Source organism: Cucurbita maxima, unplaced genomic scaffold (genome assembly GCF_002738345.1).
Source record: "Cucurbita maxima cultivar Rimu unplaced genomic scaffold, Cmax_1.0 Cma_Scf00005, whole genome shotgun sequence".
NCBI classification, from domain to species: domain Eukaryota; kingdom Viridiplantae; phylum Streptophyta; class Magnoliopsida; order Cucurbitales; family Cucurbitaceae; genus Cucurbita; species Cucurbita maxima.
This window is the reverse complement of record NW_019272021.1, coordinates 1229182-1244091: the sequence shown is the minus strand read 5'-3', so window position 1 is coordinate 1244091 and position 14910 is coordinate 1229182. Positions and strand designations below refer to the sequence as shown.

At 38.6% G+C, this 14910-nt stretch overlaps 1 protein-coding gene across 5 annotated transcripts; it reads left to right on the top strand.

Annotated features, from left to right (window-relative positions):
- Positions 1-2426: 2426 nt before the first annotated feature.
- On the top strand, positions 2427-14852 carry LOC111479992. 5 transcript variants are annotated; one of them, XM_023124932.1, is made up of 8 exons: positions 2427-2544; positions 2634-2705; positions 4583-4764; positions 5239-5289; positions 5637-5914; positions 13818-13943; positions 14045-14110; positions 14455-14852. In XM_023124932.1, the coding sequence occupies exons 3-8, from the start codon at positions 4602-4604 to the stop codon at positions 14536-14538; spliced, it is 768 nt and encodes a 255-aa protein (XP_022980700.1). In that variant the 5' UTR covers positions 2427-2544; positions 2634-2705; positions 4583-4601; the 3' UTR covers positions 14539-14852. The 5 variants fall into 5 exon arrangements, with proteins under 5 accessions (XP_022980700.1, XP_022980702.1, XP_022980701.1 ...); XM_023124933.1 differs by having other exon boundaries at positions 2440-2544; positions 2639-2705; XM_023124935.1 differs by having other exon boundaries at positions 2445-2705; positions 5637-5701; positions 5732-5914.
- The last annotated feature ends 58 nt before the right edge of the window (positions 14853-14910 follow it).

The following is a 14910-nucleotide window of genomic DNA, read 5'->3' as shown; positions in this document are numbered from 1 at the left end:
AGCAAATTTTCCATCAGCTCACTCAAATGCTCAGAGTGACCATCGAAGTGAGGGATCTTTGTTAAAACTTTGTCTTCACTCATACTCTCTATTTGATCACTCAAAAATTGCGGCTCTAATACCAACTGTTAGGTTTTTCTCTCTATTTGATCACTTAGAAATTGCGGCTCGGATACCAATTGTTAGGTTTTGACATGACTAAGCCAGAAACATAAACAATTCAAGTTCAAAGTGATGATGTTATTGAATACCGAACTTGGCTTTTATACCTTTATAAATAAGGGTAAATAGAAACTAACCACAAATGTTAGAAACCGAAACATCTAGTAAACAAATCTAGTAAACAAATCATGGAAACAAATGTAGTAAACAAATCTGGTAAACAAATCTGAAAAAATATTTAAACTGATCTCTAAAAATACTAACTCTTCTTGACCTAATCAAATTCTTGTAACAAAGGGATCGTTCCAGAGCATCAATCCATCTCGTATATCATATATTTGCATTAGTCTGTCGAGTATATTTACAAGTGTAGAAACGAGCCGTTATTCCTGAATTGGCAGCAAAATATGTAGAAACGGCGCGAGTGGCCAGAGAGGTAACAGGGATTCCAACGACGCCGAACATTCGGTCGACGCCGCAGCGGACCAGCGCCATGGCGGCAAGGACGTTTCCGTTAATCGAACCGTGAAATTTGAGGTCATTAGGAAGCTCTCCGGCGGAATCCCCCATTGGAGCTTGAGATTTCGAGGTGGGGGAGAAACGAAGTGTGAAAAAGAGTGAAATGACATGAAAGCTTAATTGGGGAGTGGATTAATAAACCGCCAGTACGGATATTTCACTGATTCATGTAGACGAAAATACCCTTGGAAGTTTCGCTGATTGTATGGGTAATATGGGAAATATGAAATGTATTCCTCATGGTTGGGTCCAACTAACATCCAAAAAGTTAAAATATTAATTTTAATGTGGTTCAGATTAAAATATGTATAACATGATGTATTATTGCCAACATTGTTGGCCAAGGGAGCTCACTCCTCTAAATTTCATAATACAGTAATGTACTTTGTATATGACAATTTATTTTAATGTACTTTTTCATGTGAAACTGTATTCGTTGTTATATGTAATGTTGTTTGATTATCACAATACAATAATGTTGGTTCGTATAGTGGAACTTTCAAGTTTGAAAGAATGTATATGCGCCAAGTTAACTCTAAACAAGTATTTTTTATAGCTCGATACTCGACTTCTGTTGATGATCGAAACACATTAGTTTTCTTTTTAGACTTCTAAAAAATAACTAAATTTCACAGGAAATGCAGAACCTAGAAATAGAACGTATGGTAGTTCGACAACCACTCCAATCAAAATCGCAATATACTTGTAATCTCAAGTTGTTTTCAGGTGATAGTAGAAGTCCTTGACCAAGAGTACCTTTAATGTATCTCAAAACTTGAAAAGTTGCCTCTCAATGTAGCTTTCTTAGTTCATGCATAAATTGACTAAGTATAGGAATTGAATACATTATGTCAGCTGGTAACAATTAAATATATTAATTTGTCAATCAACCGTTGCTTTGATCATTCAACTTCTCTCTTTCGGTTAAAAAAAAAGCTTCAAACTTTGCTCTATAGTAAAATTTTCTATATGTACTCATGTAAGACGTGTGTCTTGAAGTAAATAAAATTAATTAATTAAACGATTTAATTAATCGACTTTCATTCATCAACTATAAATCACTTCACTTGACTTAGAGTTGCATTCTTATCCAACTAGGTCAAAATTCATTTTACCCCTATAATTACATTTTTTACCTTAAGTACCACTAATTCTTTAATGAACAATTTGTTTATAATTCAATTCTAAACCAAGTTCTTCTCCATCTAGTTAGAGGGTGAGCCTTATTGTTCAAGTCCCGAAATCAACACCTAAGGGAGCAGCTCATCTATTTACTCTATATAAGAAGGAAGGAATTCTATCTCGTGAAATTATATTCCTAACTTCATATTTGGTAAGTTATTAAAATGACAGACATATTGAATTGGTTACAAAGTTATTCTCACCCATGCAAATGTAAGGACAATCTCTTGTAGGCAGAAGTGTATAACTCATTCAAGAAGATCGAGTTGCATATGATTATCCTATAAAATATTAATTTTCTTAATTAACAAATTTATAAAAAGAGATTAAATATTTCGTGGTTTAATCTCTTATGCGTATATTATAGACTCTTTAAATTATCACTGATATTCTTATATATCTATCACGTACTTTTGAAGATACACTAATAATCTGGAACTCATACCATAAAAAATATTAAATTACAAATAAAATAATTAAAATTATTATTAAAATTAAATAATTAACTAAGAAATTTTAGGACATAAATCCCTCGAGGTTTCTTTTTGAATAGAAAAAAAGAAAATCGGAAAAAGAAAGGGAAATAAGAAAACCCAAAACCCTAGCCCAAAATTACGCAGGATTGAGATTATTTGAACACTACACAGCTAGGTCTTACAGCCTCTTGGCCACGTTCTGAAGGTAAAGCCCTGCTTTGAATCCCTTTCGAATTCGTTTTAAGGTGTTTTAGATCAGTCCCCACCACTTGCATGCTCTGTTTGTGGATTTAGACTAGTTTCAGACTTCTTCGACCACTAGAAACCAAGGTTTTTGGGCTGTTTGGTGGAGTTCAATTGGTAACGGTAAGCTTTAAGCCATTTTCAAACTCGTTCTAAGTGCTGTAAATTGGTTTAGAACTCTTGGAAACTCTCTGTTTGTAGTTCGGGATTGATTCGGAGTGTTCGAATTAAGGTTTAGGGATTTTTTTTTTTGGGAAAGAATATTCATTCAGAACATTCATGGGACTGAATAAGTTTTCCGGCTGAGTTTTGACTTTAGGTTTTTCCAGCCTTTTAGAATAATTTAGTTGCTATTTCAGTAGAATTCTACCCGTTGCCTTTGTTTGCTATGTGCTAGCATGCTGTATGTTTTATTTGCATAACATTTATGATTTAAATCTTTGATGTTCTTTAATATATGATCTAGATGTTTGAGCATGCTGAAATGTTGAGATAATATTGTATAGATTAGCATGCTGAAGTGTTGCTATGCGACTCTTTGATTATGAGCATGTATATTTGTTGGGAATGTTGTATAACATAGGATGAGAGCAGATTTAGAAGTTTGTTGTAGGACCCCTGCATTCTGGTGAGATTGTATGAGAAATAAAGAGGTTAGAGAACCTTGTACATTTATAAAGGAAAGCTGGGTGAATATCAGTTTGCCTCAAGTAAAAATGATCGAGAGGTGATATCTCACTGTTGGATTTGGAAGAGCATTGATGCCTTTGATAAAGATGGCTAAGGGTCGGTGTCTTGAGTGTAGAAGGGAAAATATTTGGGTTTACAAGGAAGAGGGACAATACGGTATCAAGTCATCAAATGCCTTGACTAAAAATAGTCAAGAGTTGCACAACTCTGGTAGGTGTCAAGTCATCAAATGCCTTGAATAAAAATGGTCAAGGGGTTGCACAACCCTGGGTAGGTCAAGCAAGCGCCATGTTGTGTGCTAACCCACCAATAGATTTTGTTGGTGATGAAGTGTAACCTTGGTGATGCTGAAGAGGAGACATGAAAAAGATTAGCCATTAGGCGTGTCTTTTAGTTTCTGCATTTCTGGAGAACTTCCTTTGTGGCTGAAGTCTTGTTTTAGATTAAAGTATTAGTTGTTGTTCCACCTTTGATTGGGTGGTGGTTGTAGGCTTTGAGTTGCTTTATTAGTTGAGTTTTTACTTTAAACTTGTTTTTGAGTTTAGGACTCATTTGATTATTTATAGGTTTAGGTTGCTAGTATGTGGATGAATGAGTTTGTATAGTCGAAACTTAAGAATTTTGAATATTAGGATTTTTAGGATTAAGTTGGTTTTTGTTGCATAAACCCTTGTTTTAGGCTGAATTTTGGGGGCATTACAGCTATGCTGGTTCTTCTTTACTCCTGACTACTCTTAGTTGGGCTCTCATTAGTTGTCTTTCCTTCACTTCGCTCTTTTACTCTTTTTTACAGGTTACTGCCTCTTGGTCTAATTGACAATGTTAACTTGAATTTGTAAATGAATGCATTTCTCTAAGAATGTTGGCTTTCTTTACAAAATAGATTGGGTTATGGTTGACCTTATGACTGGATATCGAATAACATTCCATTTAAATTTTCGAGTTAAATGGAATATAGATCAATGTTCCATTTGAAATTTGTGTTGGATTCTTTTTTTTTTTTTTTTTTTTTTTTTTTTTTTTTTTTTTTTTTTTTTTTTTTTTTTTTTTTTTGTAATTATTTGCTTATTTTATCTTGCTTGATTGGAGATCTTTCTTTTAGGTTGCCTCTGTTTTTGTGGGCTCTCTTTTTTATATGCTTTTGTATTCTTTCATTTTTTTCTCAATGAAAGCTTGGTAATTCATTAAAAAAATTGGAAGGTAAAAGTCTATTATTGTTGAGTAAGTGTTAACCATTCCACAAGAATGCTCCTGTATTTAAGCAAGAGATATGTGGTATATGTGATGATTAATTCTTGTTTCTGTCTCAGTTTCACTAAAGGATTAAAAATGATAAAGAGGAGATTCTACAGGCACGAACATGGTGATAATGACAATGCCTCAGATTCATCTGTATCATCATCTGATTCTGAACCAGAAGTAGACGGTGCAGAAGAATCACAGGATGATGTAGAAGTTCAAGAAGATGATGAATCCTGCTCTACCTCATCTGGTTTGTTTATCTTTATACCATTATTTCTCCTAGAATGCTGATAAGCTCAATTTCATTTATCAATATGGATGCACGTCTCTATATTTTCTTACTCGTACTTCTTGGAAGTTTTGGTTTTTGCACATATCATATGAATCTATTTGGAATGTTCTAGTTAAAACATACAGTTCCTGCATTGCTGTCTGTTTAGTTTTGCTCTCCCACTTCCACTGATGAAAAGAAATGCACAGAATTTCTAGTATAGCTAATTACGTTAGAGATAATAGCATCAGAGTTTTTAGTACAGCTAAATACATTGGGGACAATAACATTTTAGCTCATACTTACTTATTCTTTAATTGGAGAAAAAATATCCTAATACTATGCAGACAAATTTAATGCACAGCATGCATAGATGCTCCACTACTTCATTGTAGCGATTCTCACACCTGCATTGATTAATATTGACTATATTTTAACATTTTCTCATTTCAGGGTATGAAAGCGAGGATAGCTCTGTTAATGAAGTTGATATTGACTCGTCAGGTTTTCCTTTTCTTGTTGTTAAACCAATATTTCATTGTATAAAGGGTTGCTTCTTCCTGGTCAACAATTGACATTTCAACACTTTTACCGAGTTGAACCTATAAATGGCTTCTAAAATTCTTTTGTACTTGCAATTGGCTACCTATCTCTCTCTCCATATATGTATTATACAGATCTTAAGATGTTACTTGGAATAAAAACAATGACAGCTTTGGTTGCTTAGTTAATTATAACTGAAGTGTATATCTTTAGCATTATGATTTATCTTTTGAATTGAAGGTTTATTTTGGTTTCATAGAATGCATTTGTTTGAGATGTTTGACATTCGTTTTCTTTTTGTATCTCAGGTCTTCCAAGTATTGAAGAGGATCCTGAACTTGGAAAAGAAAGTCTAATTCTTACTGGAAGTCCGATACCTGATGAAATCCCTTTGGGTACACCATTACCTGATGAAAGCTCTTTGGGAACACTGGATCCTCAGTCAGACATCTTATCCATGAAGGAATCACTACCAGAAGATATTCCAGCGTGTATTCTGAAATGCAAATCAGTTTTTAAGTGTAGGATATGCCCTAGAGTTGTCTGTTTGAATGAGGAGACATTAAAGGCTCATCTTAAATCCAAGGTATGCCTCACATTTTTTTTCTAGATTGTGGAGTCTACAGCGTGTTCAATATATAGGTTTTGTTGGTAGATATAATGTTTTTATTCTTCTTTCTTTTGCTTGTTATCAGTTTGTAATTTTTACTTTAAAAGTGTTTTCAGAAGGTATACTTTTATTTTAAAATGGGGGCGGTAACGTGTCACAATTGCACTTTTGATGGAAGCGGACTTGCGATTGTGCGGCACTCACTTTCCAACGACAAGTGAGCTAAGTCAATTCGTTCTTGTGTCGCCTACGACCAAGCGACGTATGCTCGAGCCTCTGGCCTTGGTTTTAAGAGAAGGTTTTAGAAAACGAAGGCAGAGAGAGATTTTCGAAAGAGAGATTTTTGAAAGAGACGTTATATAAGCAAGCAAGAGAGAAATAACAATGGCTCACAATATATAACCTTGGGTAGGGAGAAGTTGACAAATAGTCGTATCCCCCTATAGTACATTCTGAGGCATTTCATGTCTGACAGACCTAGACATGATATTTGTGAAATGTCATACTTCCTAGAAATACAAAAGTAAAACACTAGAATATGAAAAGACATAAAGGGTTGGGCTTGTCATGGGCATGCGGCCATGGGCAACACGCCTTGGGCGAGCATGACTGTGACATCCTCCCCCACCTAATTGGTTGACGTTCCTGTCAACCGACTACTTTCGAACCTGGCGATGTGGGTGGGGGCGGAGTCCAGGTCTTCGACACGTTCCCAGCTGGTTTCCTCCGTAGGGAGATTCTTCCATTTGACAAGGAATTCACGAATCGTCCGTACAGGTCTTCCTATCTTCCTAACCCTGTCGGCTAGGATCTTCTCTATTTCTTTGCTGTCTCTTTGTTTTAGATCGATGCTCGGTCTTGTGATTACATTTCGCTGGTCGTCGTCCGGGTCAGAGTGATAAGGATTCAAGTTGCTCACATGAATTACTGGGTGGATTTTCATCCATGTGGGTAGCGCAACTCTGTAGGAGGTAGCCCCGATCTTTTTAAGGACTTCAACCAGACATTTATATTTTCGAACTAGTCGCTGGTCCTTTTGGCTGCAAAATCTGATCGGTTCTGGTCTCAACTTGATTAGGACTTGATCTCCTGCTCAGAATTGGAGGGGGCAACGCTTCTTGTCCGCCCACTTCGTCATATGCTTGGAAGCTTTCTCTAAATATGCCTGGGCTATATCTGTTGTCTGCTTTCATTCTCTTGTGAAGTTTTGAGCTTGAGGGTTTTTCCCTGCATAAGGATGTCAATAATATGTGGTAAGGCCGGTTGTCGTCCACTTACAATTTTGAAGGGACTCTTCCTCGTAGACAAGCTCGTTTGACAATTGAAACAGAATTAGGCAACATCTTGCAGTTGTATCCAGTTCTTCTGGCGAGCGTCGACGAAGTGACGTAAGTATTCTTCGAGCAAGCAGTTGAACCGTTCTGCCTGTCCATCGGTTTGAGGATGGTAGCTCGAAGACATGTTTAAAGTCGTTCCCAAGAAGGCGAATAATTCGGTCCAGAATGTGCCAATGAATCTACCATCCCTATCACTGATGATGCTCGACGGAATACCCCATAACTTAACAACGTGTTTGAAGAATAGTTGGGCTATTAGTTCAGTCGAGCATAATTTGGGAGTGGGGACAAACGTTGCATATTTTGAGAATCGATCTACGATAACCAAGATGGCGTCATATTCTCTGACTTTTGGGAGGTGTGTTATGAAGTCTAGAGACACTTTCCCAAGGCCTTGTTGGCACAGGTAGAAGTTCCAAGAGTCATGAGACTTTGACTTTCTCGACTTTGTCCTATTGGCAGATGAGGCACGTCTTGGTGTACTGCATGATATCGTCTCGCATATTCAGCCAGAAGTACCCCTTTTAGATTAGGGCATACGTTCTTTGCCACCTAGGGTGTCCTGCCCATAAGGTATCATGACATTCCTGAATGAGCTTCTTCCTCAATTCTCCCATTCTTGGGACGTATAATCTGTTTCCTTTAGTCATTAGAAGGTCTCCCTTGACCCAAAACTGTCGTGTCTTCCCAGCTTTAGCTAGTTCGACGACGGCTTTGGCCGATGGGTCTTTGTGTAAATGTTCTTTTGATGATGTCGCGCATCGATCCATCGATCTTACTTGAATGAATATGGGCTAACTTGCACAGGACTGCATGTTCACCCTTCCGACTTAGCGCATCGGCTACTTGATTACTCTTCCTGCCTTGTGTTCGAATTTAAAGTCGAATTCTGCCAACGACTCCTGCCACCGGGCTTGTTTTGCCGTCAATTTTGGTTGATCGAAGAAGTGGCAAATGACGCTGTTATCCGTCTTCACTATGAACTGTGATCCCAAGAGGTACTGTCTCTAGACGCATAGACAATGGACCACAACCAGCATTTCTTTTTCGGAGATGGTGTATCTCCGTTCAGCATCGTTGAGCTTTCGACTTTCATAAGCGATGGGGTGGCCTTCTTGAATAAGGACACCGCCTAGGGCAAAGTCGAAAGCATTTGTCTCTATTTCAAATGGCTTTGTAACATCTACTAACCTGAGGACAGGACCCTCGTCATGGTTGCCTTCAGATCTTCAAAGACCATTTGACATTTATTTGACCTCGACCAAGGGTGGTCTTTCTTCAGGAGCTCTGTTAATGGGGCGGCTCGCTGTGAAAACCCTTCGACGAACCGCTTATAGTAGTTTGCCAATCCTAGGAAGGATGGCACATCGGATACAAAAATAGGGGTTTTCCACTCTTGGATAGCTTTTATCGTGTCACTATCCATGCCGATCTGTCCACAACTGATGACATGTCCAAGGAAGTTGATGAATGTTTTTGCGAAGACACATTTTTCTTTCTTGACGTACAATTGATTCTGCCGCAGCTTGTCAAACACTAGCTTCAAGTGCACCTTGTGTTCTTCTAGGGTTGTGCGGTATACAACTATGTCGTCGAGGTATACTATGACGAACTGATCCAAGTATTCGTAGAAAACCTGGTTCATTAACGTGCAAAACATAGCTGAGGCGTTTGTCAAGTCAAAAGGCATTACCAAGAACTCAAAGGCCCCATATCTTGTTACGCATGTCATCTTGGACTTGCCCCTTCGGCAATACGTACTTGGTAGTACCCACCCTGATCATAAGTCCAACTTCGTGAAGTATTTGGCCTCGTGAAGTTGGTCGAACAAGTTGGATATTATCGGCAGTGGGTATTTGTTGCGTACTGTCACCTTGTTTAAGGCTCTATAATCTATGCACAAACGCAACGTCTCATCCTTTTTTTTTTTGGAATAGTACGGGGGCTCCGTAAGGTGCTTTTGTCGGGTGGATGAATCCTGCCGTCAACAACTCATCTAATTGTTTCCTCAATTCGGCTAGCTGAGGGGGAGCCATCCGGTACGCGTTCTTCGCTGGGGGTTTAACCCCGGGGAGGATTTCAATTTCGTGATCAATGCCTCGACAGGGTGGTAATGTTTGTGGTAAGCTCTCTGACATTATGTCAACGTAACTATTTAGTACGTCCTTGATTTCGCTTGGAATAGTTTCCTCAGTGGTCACTTCTTCCATCAGTGGTATGGCCATAAATGTAGGTTTCTCTCGTGAGAGTCCTCTTTTCAATTGTATGGCCGAGATCATTCTAAGATTACCTGGTTGCTTGATGCTTGCAGGTATTACTATGGGGGTGCGGTCGGTGATCACCAAGCATTTCGCCAGTGGCATTTGGATAACTTTGTGTTCTAAGAGGAACTCCATCTAAAGTACCACGTCAAAGTCATCCATGCGAACCATGACAAGGTCCAACTCTTCTGTCCAAGCCCCTAATTTGAAGGGGACTCTTTTGGAAACTCCCACAATAGGCAAGGCCTCGGAGTTGACAGCTTTCATTTTTTCCAGGGTTCTTTTCCATGGTGAGTCCCAATCTTCGTGCTTCTTGATCGGCGATGAAGTTGTGGGTCGTTCCTAAGTCTATCAAGGTGCTCTTGCTTGGTCGAGAGTTTATTGTCGCATCCACAAACATGAGCCCTTTCTCTATTATCTCCTTCGGGTCGACCTTCCGTTGGAGGGCTGACAAGAATTTGAGCGCGCCCATTCGGGGGTTGTCTTGTTCTTCCTTCTTGTCTAGCATAGTCTCGACTCTTGTGTCGTTGCTCTCTTGAATGGACACTTGGAGTGCACTGAGAGAGGCTCGATGAGGACAGTAGGACACTTTGTGGGGGCCTCTACACAACAGGCATGGTAAAGGTGTCGTCGGGTGGTTCCTTCGAAGGTAAGGTCCTCGAGAGGTCCCCGCTTGGTTGTTCTGAGGAGGTCTATCTGTCCACCCGCTTGGTCTGTCGTTACTTCCGTTTGGTCTATTGGGGTTTCCATTTCGATGACCTGGCGGCTTATATGTTTTGCCCCCCAGTGTTTGGGGACTGTGTTGTTTTTCTTTGGTAACCTGCTTCGTTCCCATAGTCTAGGAGTCTCTCGGCGCTGGCAATTGCGGTAGCTAGGTCTTGGACCTTTTTCTCATGTACCTTTGTTTTGGCCCACAGTTGTAACTCATTTATAAAGAAGAACACCTTGTCCTTCTCTGATGTGCCCCTGATATCTAACATCAGGGTCGATAACTGTCTGACATAATCCCTTATGCTTCTAGTTTGCTTTAGGGATATTAGTTTTTCCATTACTAGATGCTCTATGTTTTCGGGGTGGAATTGGTCCCTCAACTCTCACTTGAGGTCTTCCCACGAGTTTATGGTGCACAATCCATTCTCGATGTCTTGTACCCTCGTACGCTACCAAAGTTTGGCGTCGTCTACGAGATACATCGAGGCTATTGTCACCTTTATGTCGTCGGTACAAGCCGGTGTGGCTTTGAAGTACTGTTCAACATCAAAGATGAAGTTCTCCAACTCTTTGGCATCCCAGTTCCCTTTGAAAGTTCTAGGGTCTGGGAACTTCAGTTTGTTGGATCCTATATTAGTTTGCCCAGCTGAGACGTTCTCCACGACTTTCATGGTCACCTCAATTCGGGTGCTCATAACGGACATCTTTTCTTGGATGTCATCGATCGTTGTTCTGAATTCGTCAGCTAATCCATTGAACAAACTCATCATTATATTTTGTAGCACGTTGAACTCTTTGCCACGTCCCTCCTTGTGCGCGACAGAGCTATCGGGGCTACCAGACGGCTTGGGCTGCTCGTAGAAGCAACTTTTTCTTCGAGTGAGGTCACTCGAAACATCAGTTCTGCGATTGGCAACCCATCCAGACGGTTACCCATTGCGTCGATTTCTACGACTTCTTCACTCAATTCTGTCACCCGTGCTTCCAGGAAGCGGATGGTGTTAGGGACTTCTTTGAGGAACAACATTTCCTCCTCTATTAAAGTTAGCCGATCAGTTTGTGATTTGGGTGTCAACTTTGTCGTCGACATGTTTTCGGTCTTTGCTATTTCACGGAGCTTACAAAGCTCTAATACCACTTGTCACAATCGCACTTTTGATGGCAGCGGACTTGCGATTGTGCGGCAGTCACTTTCTAACGACAAGTGAGCTAAGCCAATTCGTTCTTGCATCGCCTATGGCCAAGCGACGTATGCTCGAGCCTCTGGCCTTGGTTTTAAGAGAAGGTTTTAGAAAATGAAGGTAGAGAGAGATTTTCGAAAGAGAGATTTTTGAAAGAGACGTTATATAAGCAAGCAAGAGAGTAATAACAACGGCTCACAATCTATAACCTTGGGTAGGGAGAAGTTGACAACTAGTCGTATCCCCTTATAGTATATTCTGAGGCATTTCATGTCTGACAGGCTTAGACATGATATTTGTGAAATGTCATACTTCTTAGAAATACAAAAGTAAAACACTAGAATATGAAAAGACATAAAGGGTTGGGCTTGTCATGGGCATGTGGCCATGGGCAACACGCCTTGGACGAGCGAGCATGACCGTGACATAACGCCACCTCTGGAAAAGGGAGCAAGCAATGCCAAATCCTTCAAGTCAAGGAATTTACAGAAGGATTCTTGAATGGATAAATATAAAAAAGAAGAGAGAAAAAATATCGTTCATTGTAAAAAGCTTACTGCATGTAGTAGATCTCTTTGAACTCCTTTCTATACTCAACATTCTTCTAGTTTCTTTTTACATATCACCTATAAAGTAGCATGGAAATCGACCACCACATACTAGGATTAAGAAGCAAATCTGGAGATCCAAACAGTCTGTAACAATGAAGCATCCGCCATTTCTGACATGAAATTAAGGGATGGAAAACCTCACTCGAAGTCCAAATCTGCCCAACGTAGGTGGTGTAGAATATCTTTTGGGGTTAAGGTGTAGAGGCTTGTATTAGTTTTTGTATTCTGTGCCTTCTTTTTCCTTCATCTATTCTTCAAGCTTTACATGTTTCACTAAGCATTTTCAAGTTCTACATAGGACTCTAGCCTGTCCATCATGTTTGGATCACTGTTCTATACTTATCTCAAGCCTTCAGTTATGTTCTCTTGTAAGTTTGTTTTTGCTCCATTGGTGTCCCAACCCAACCCTTTCGTCTTGCATCCTTTTATTCTCCTTGATCTGGAAGGCCATCATTTTGAAGAAGATAAAGTTTTTTGCTTGGTTGGAGTCAGTTTAGTTTGGTTCCTTACCTAGGTTGTAGGGATATGATGCAGGGAAGTTCATCCCCCCAGTAATAAGGGTTGGGTTTTTTGAATTTGGCATGCAGAATTCCTTGCTATTTCGTTGAATTTATGGCTGGGGAGAATTAGGAGCATTTTTAGGGGTTGAAAGAAATCTTGGGGGGAGGTTTAAGTTGTGCATTCAATGCCCTCTTATTTGGGGGCGTTCAGATTTTGGTGGTTTTGTAATTGCCCTTTTCTTTAATACATTTTTGTTCTTTACTATTTGAACATTCTTTTGAAATTTTGTTTTCTAGTTTTGTTATTTTCCTTTTTGATTTGTTCCTTTGTTAGTGGCCTTCTTTATAGGCCGTCCTTTTCTTTCACATTAATAAAAGCCTTTTTTTTTTTTATCAGTCATCACAAAAATGAATAAAAACCTAAATCATAGTTTTTTGCTGACTGTCAAAATCACGTTGTCCATATTTGATTGGGCTATATCAAATAAATACTGTCTAGTAGCTAATAAAGATGTAATGTATGTGAAGCTCTAGCAACCAATCGCCAAAGTTATGTTCGCATTTTCTGATTTCATGTAACTAAACCTGCACACTGATGTTAGATATGACATAGAAAAGAGGGTAGGCTAATCTCCATCTACCTCCCTTTTATCTTTTTCCATTCTTGTAGTGATTACATATCGTATTGGATACCTATCTTATTGAATATTATTAGTGAGTTGAGCTAAAGTTTTGCAATCATTCTCTTATCTGAAAATATCATGAACTTGGGGCAACTTTTTAACATGAGTTTTAATAATGTATATGTTAATAATATGGGTCTGCCTTGTTTTTTGTCCATACCATAAATTTTAGATAATGTGTCACTGTATATGTATAATCTCTTGTATGTGTCTGGCTTCTTTCTGAGTATTTCTATTAGTTGGAATTTGGTCGATTATTGAAGTTGTACAGCTATGCTAAAATCCATGTTCATAGCTTTGCTACAATAGTTTAGCATATGACACTCACTAGTCATTTGTTATCCACCCAACTGTTCATTTGAATGGCTGCCAAACCAAATAGTTTTATCTATAAATTTACCTATGTCCAATCTGGCTTGTACAGTTAGGAGAGATGAAAAACGGGATGGTAAGGAGACACCCATGCCGTTTCATTTGTAGTGCTTCTATTTATTTAGTTATCGCAAGGCAAGATAATTTTCTATGTGGCAGTGCGTATATGCTGCAAATGACCCATTTTTCATCTGATGATATATGTCTTTCTAAAATGATGCAGAGACACGCTCGTTCTGAGAAATTACTAAATGAAGGCAGGCTGAAAATTATGCTCAACAACAATGGAGAGATTGAAAATCCTGAAAATTCTACCGAGTCACCTCCTCGACTGCCTGCTTTTCCACCGGTTAACACTTACTGATTTTCTGATAGACTGATATTTAAGCCTGTATGATTTCCTTTATTGATAGTGGATATTATACTCATGAATCTTTTAAATCAATGCAGGAACATCGTAGAAAGAAAAAAAAGTCGAAACAAAGTTATGGATCACAGGCAAAGAGTTCAAACAAGGTAATAACCTCTGAATGACCGTTAAAAAGAGAATGCTCAACACTTGTCTGCAATTAGTGTGCTTACTGTTAAATTTTTTGGGGAAAAAATCCATTTAATAATTATATCAAAGTTAAATCATAAACTTTTGTAAGTGAAAATGTAGACCATAAGTTGATGATCTATACATATTTTCACTAGATTTCCTTTAAAATCACTCCAAAGTCATTTAAGAAGATGGAAATCACTATTAACTAAACTTGGAAACCATTTTTGAATTAACTAAAACTATGCCAAACTTGTATGGAGTCCAGATTCACGGATACCCATATGAGTCTCAATTTTATTAATTGTACAAATTGCAGAAAGAAAAGAAGCGTTTGAATGGTGGTCAAATGAGGGGATCAACAACAAAGAACCTAGGGAAGAAAAGACGCAAAATTGAGTAAGTGAACATCGATGGCTATTCACTTCCTGCATCTGTTGTAGCTGAACCATAGAGTTTTTTGAAACAAAAATTGGTTTTGGAACCCAACTACAGTGATGCTTCTATTTCCATCTATCTCTTGTTGTGGTAGTGAAAGGGTATTACGCTTCCCTTTTTAAGCTTCTCTTGTAACTTCTTGTTTAGTTCATTTTTCTTTTCTTTTAACTTATTACAAAATGAAATCTGCAAGGCCACTTTTGTTAGGGTGTTTGCTGACAGATTCTGGTAAGATGAAATTTTTGTTATGATAGAGATTGAGACACCATCGTTGGCTTATTCGCACTTCAATTACTCTCTTATCAAATACAAAATAAATAAATAAATAAGTAACAAC

Excerpts from the sequence above, each read along its gene's own strand:
- LOC111479992 (XM_023124934.1), top strand. The coding sequence starts at position 4,602 with ATGATAAAGAGGAGATTCTACAGGCACGAACATGGTGATAATGACAAT. Across the intron at positions 5,915-13,817 it reads AGGCTCATCTTAAATCCAAG|AGACACGCTCGTTCTGAGAA; the intron begins GTATGCCTCACA and ends AAAATGATGCAG. Across the intron at positions 13,944-14,044 it reads GACTGCCTGCTTTTCCACCG|GAACATCGTAGAAAGAAAAA; the intron begins GTTAACACTTAC and ends AAATCAATGCAG.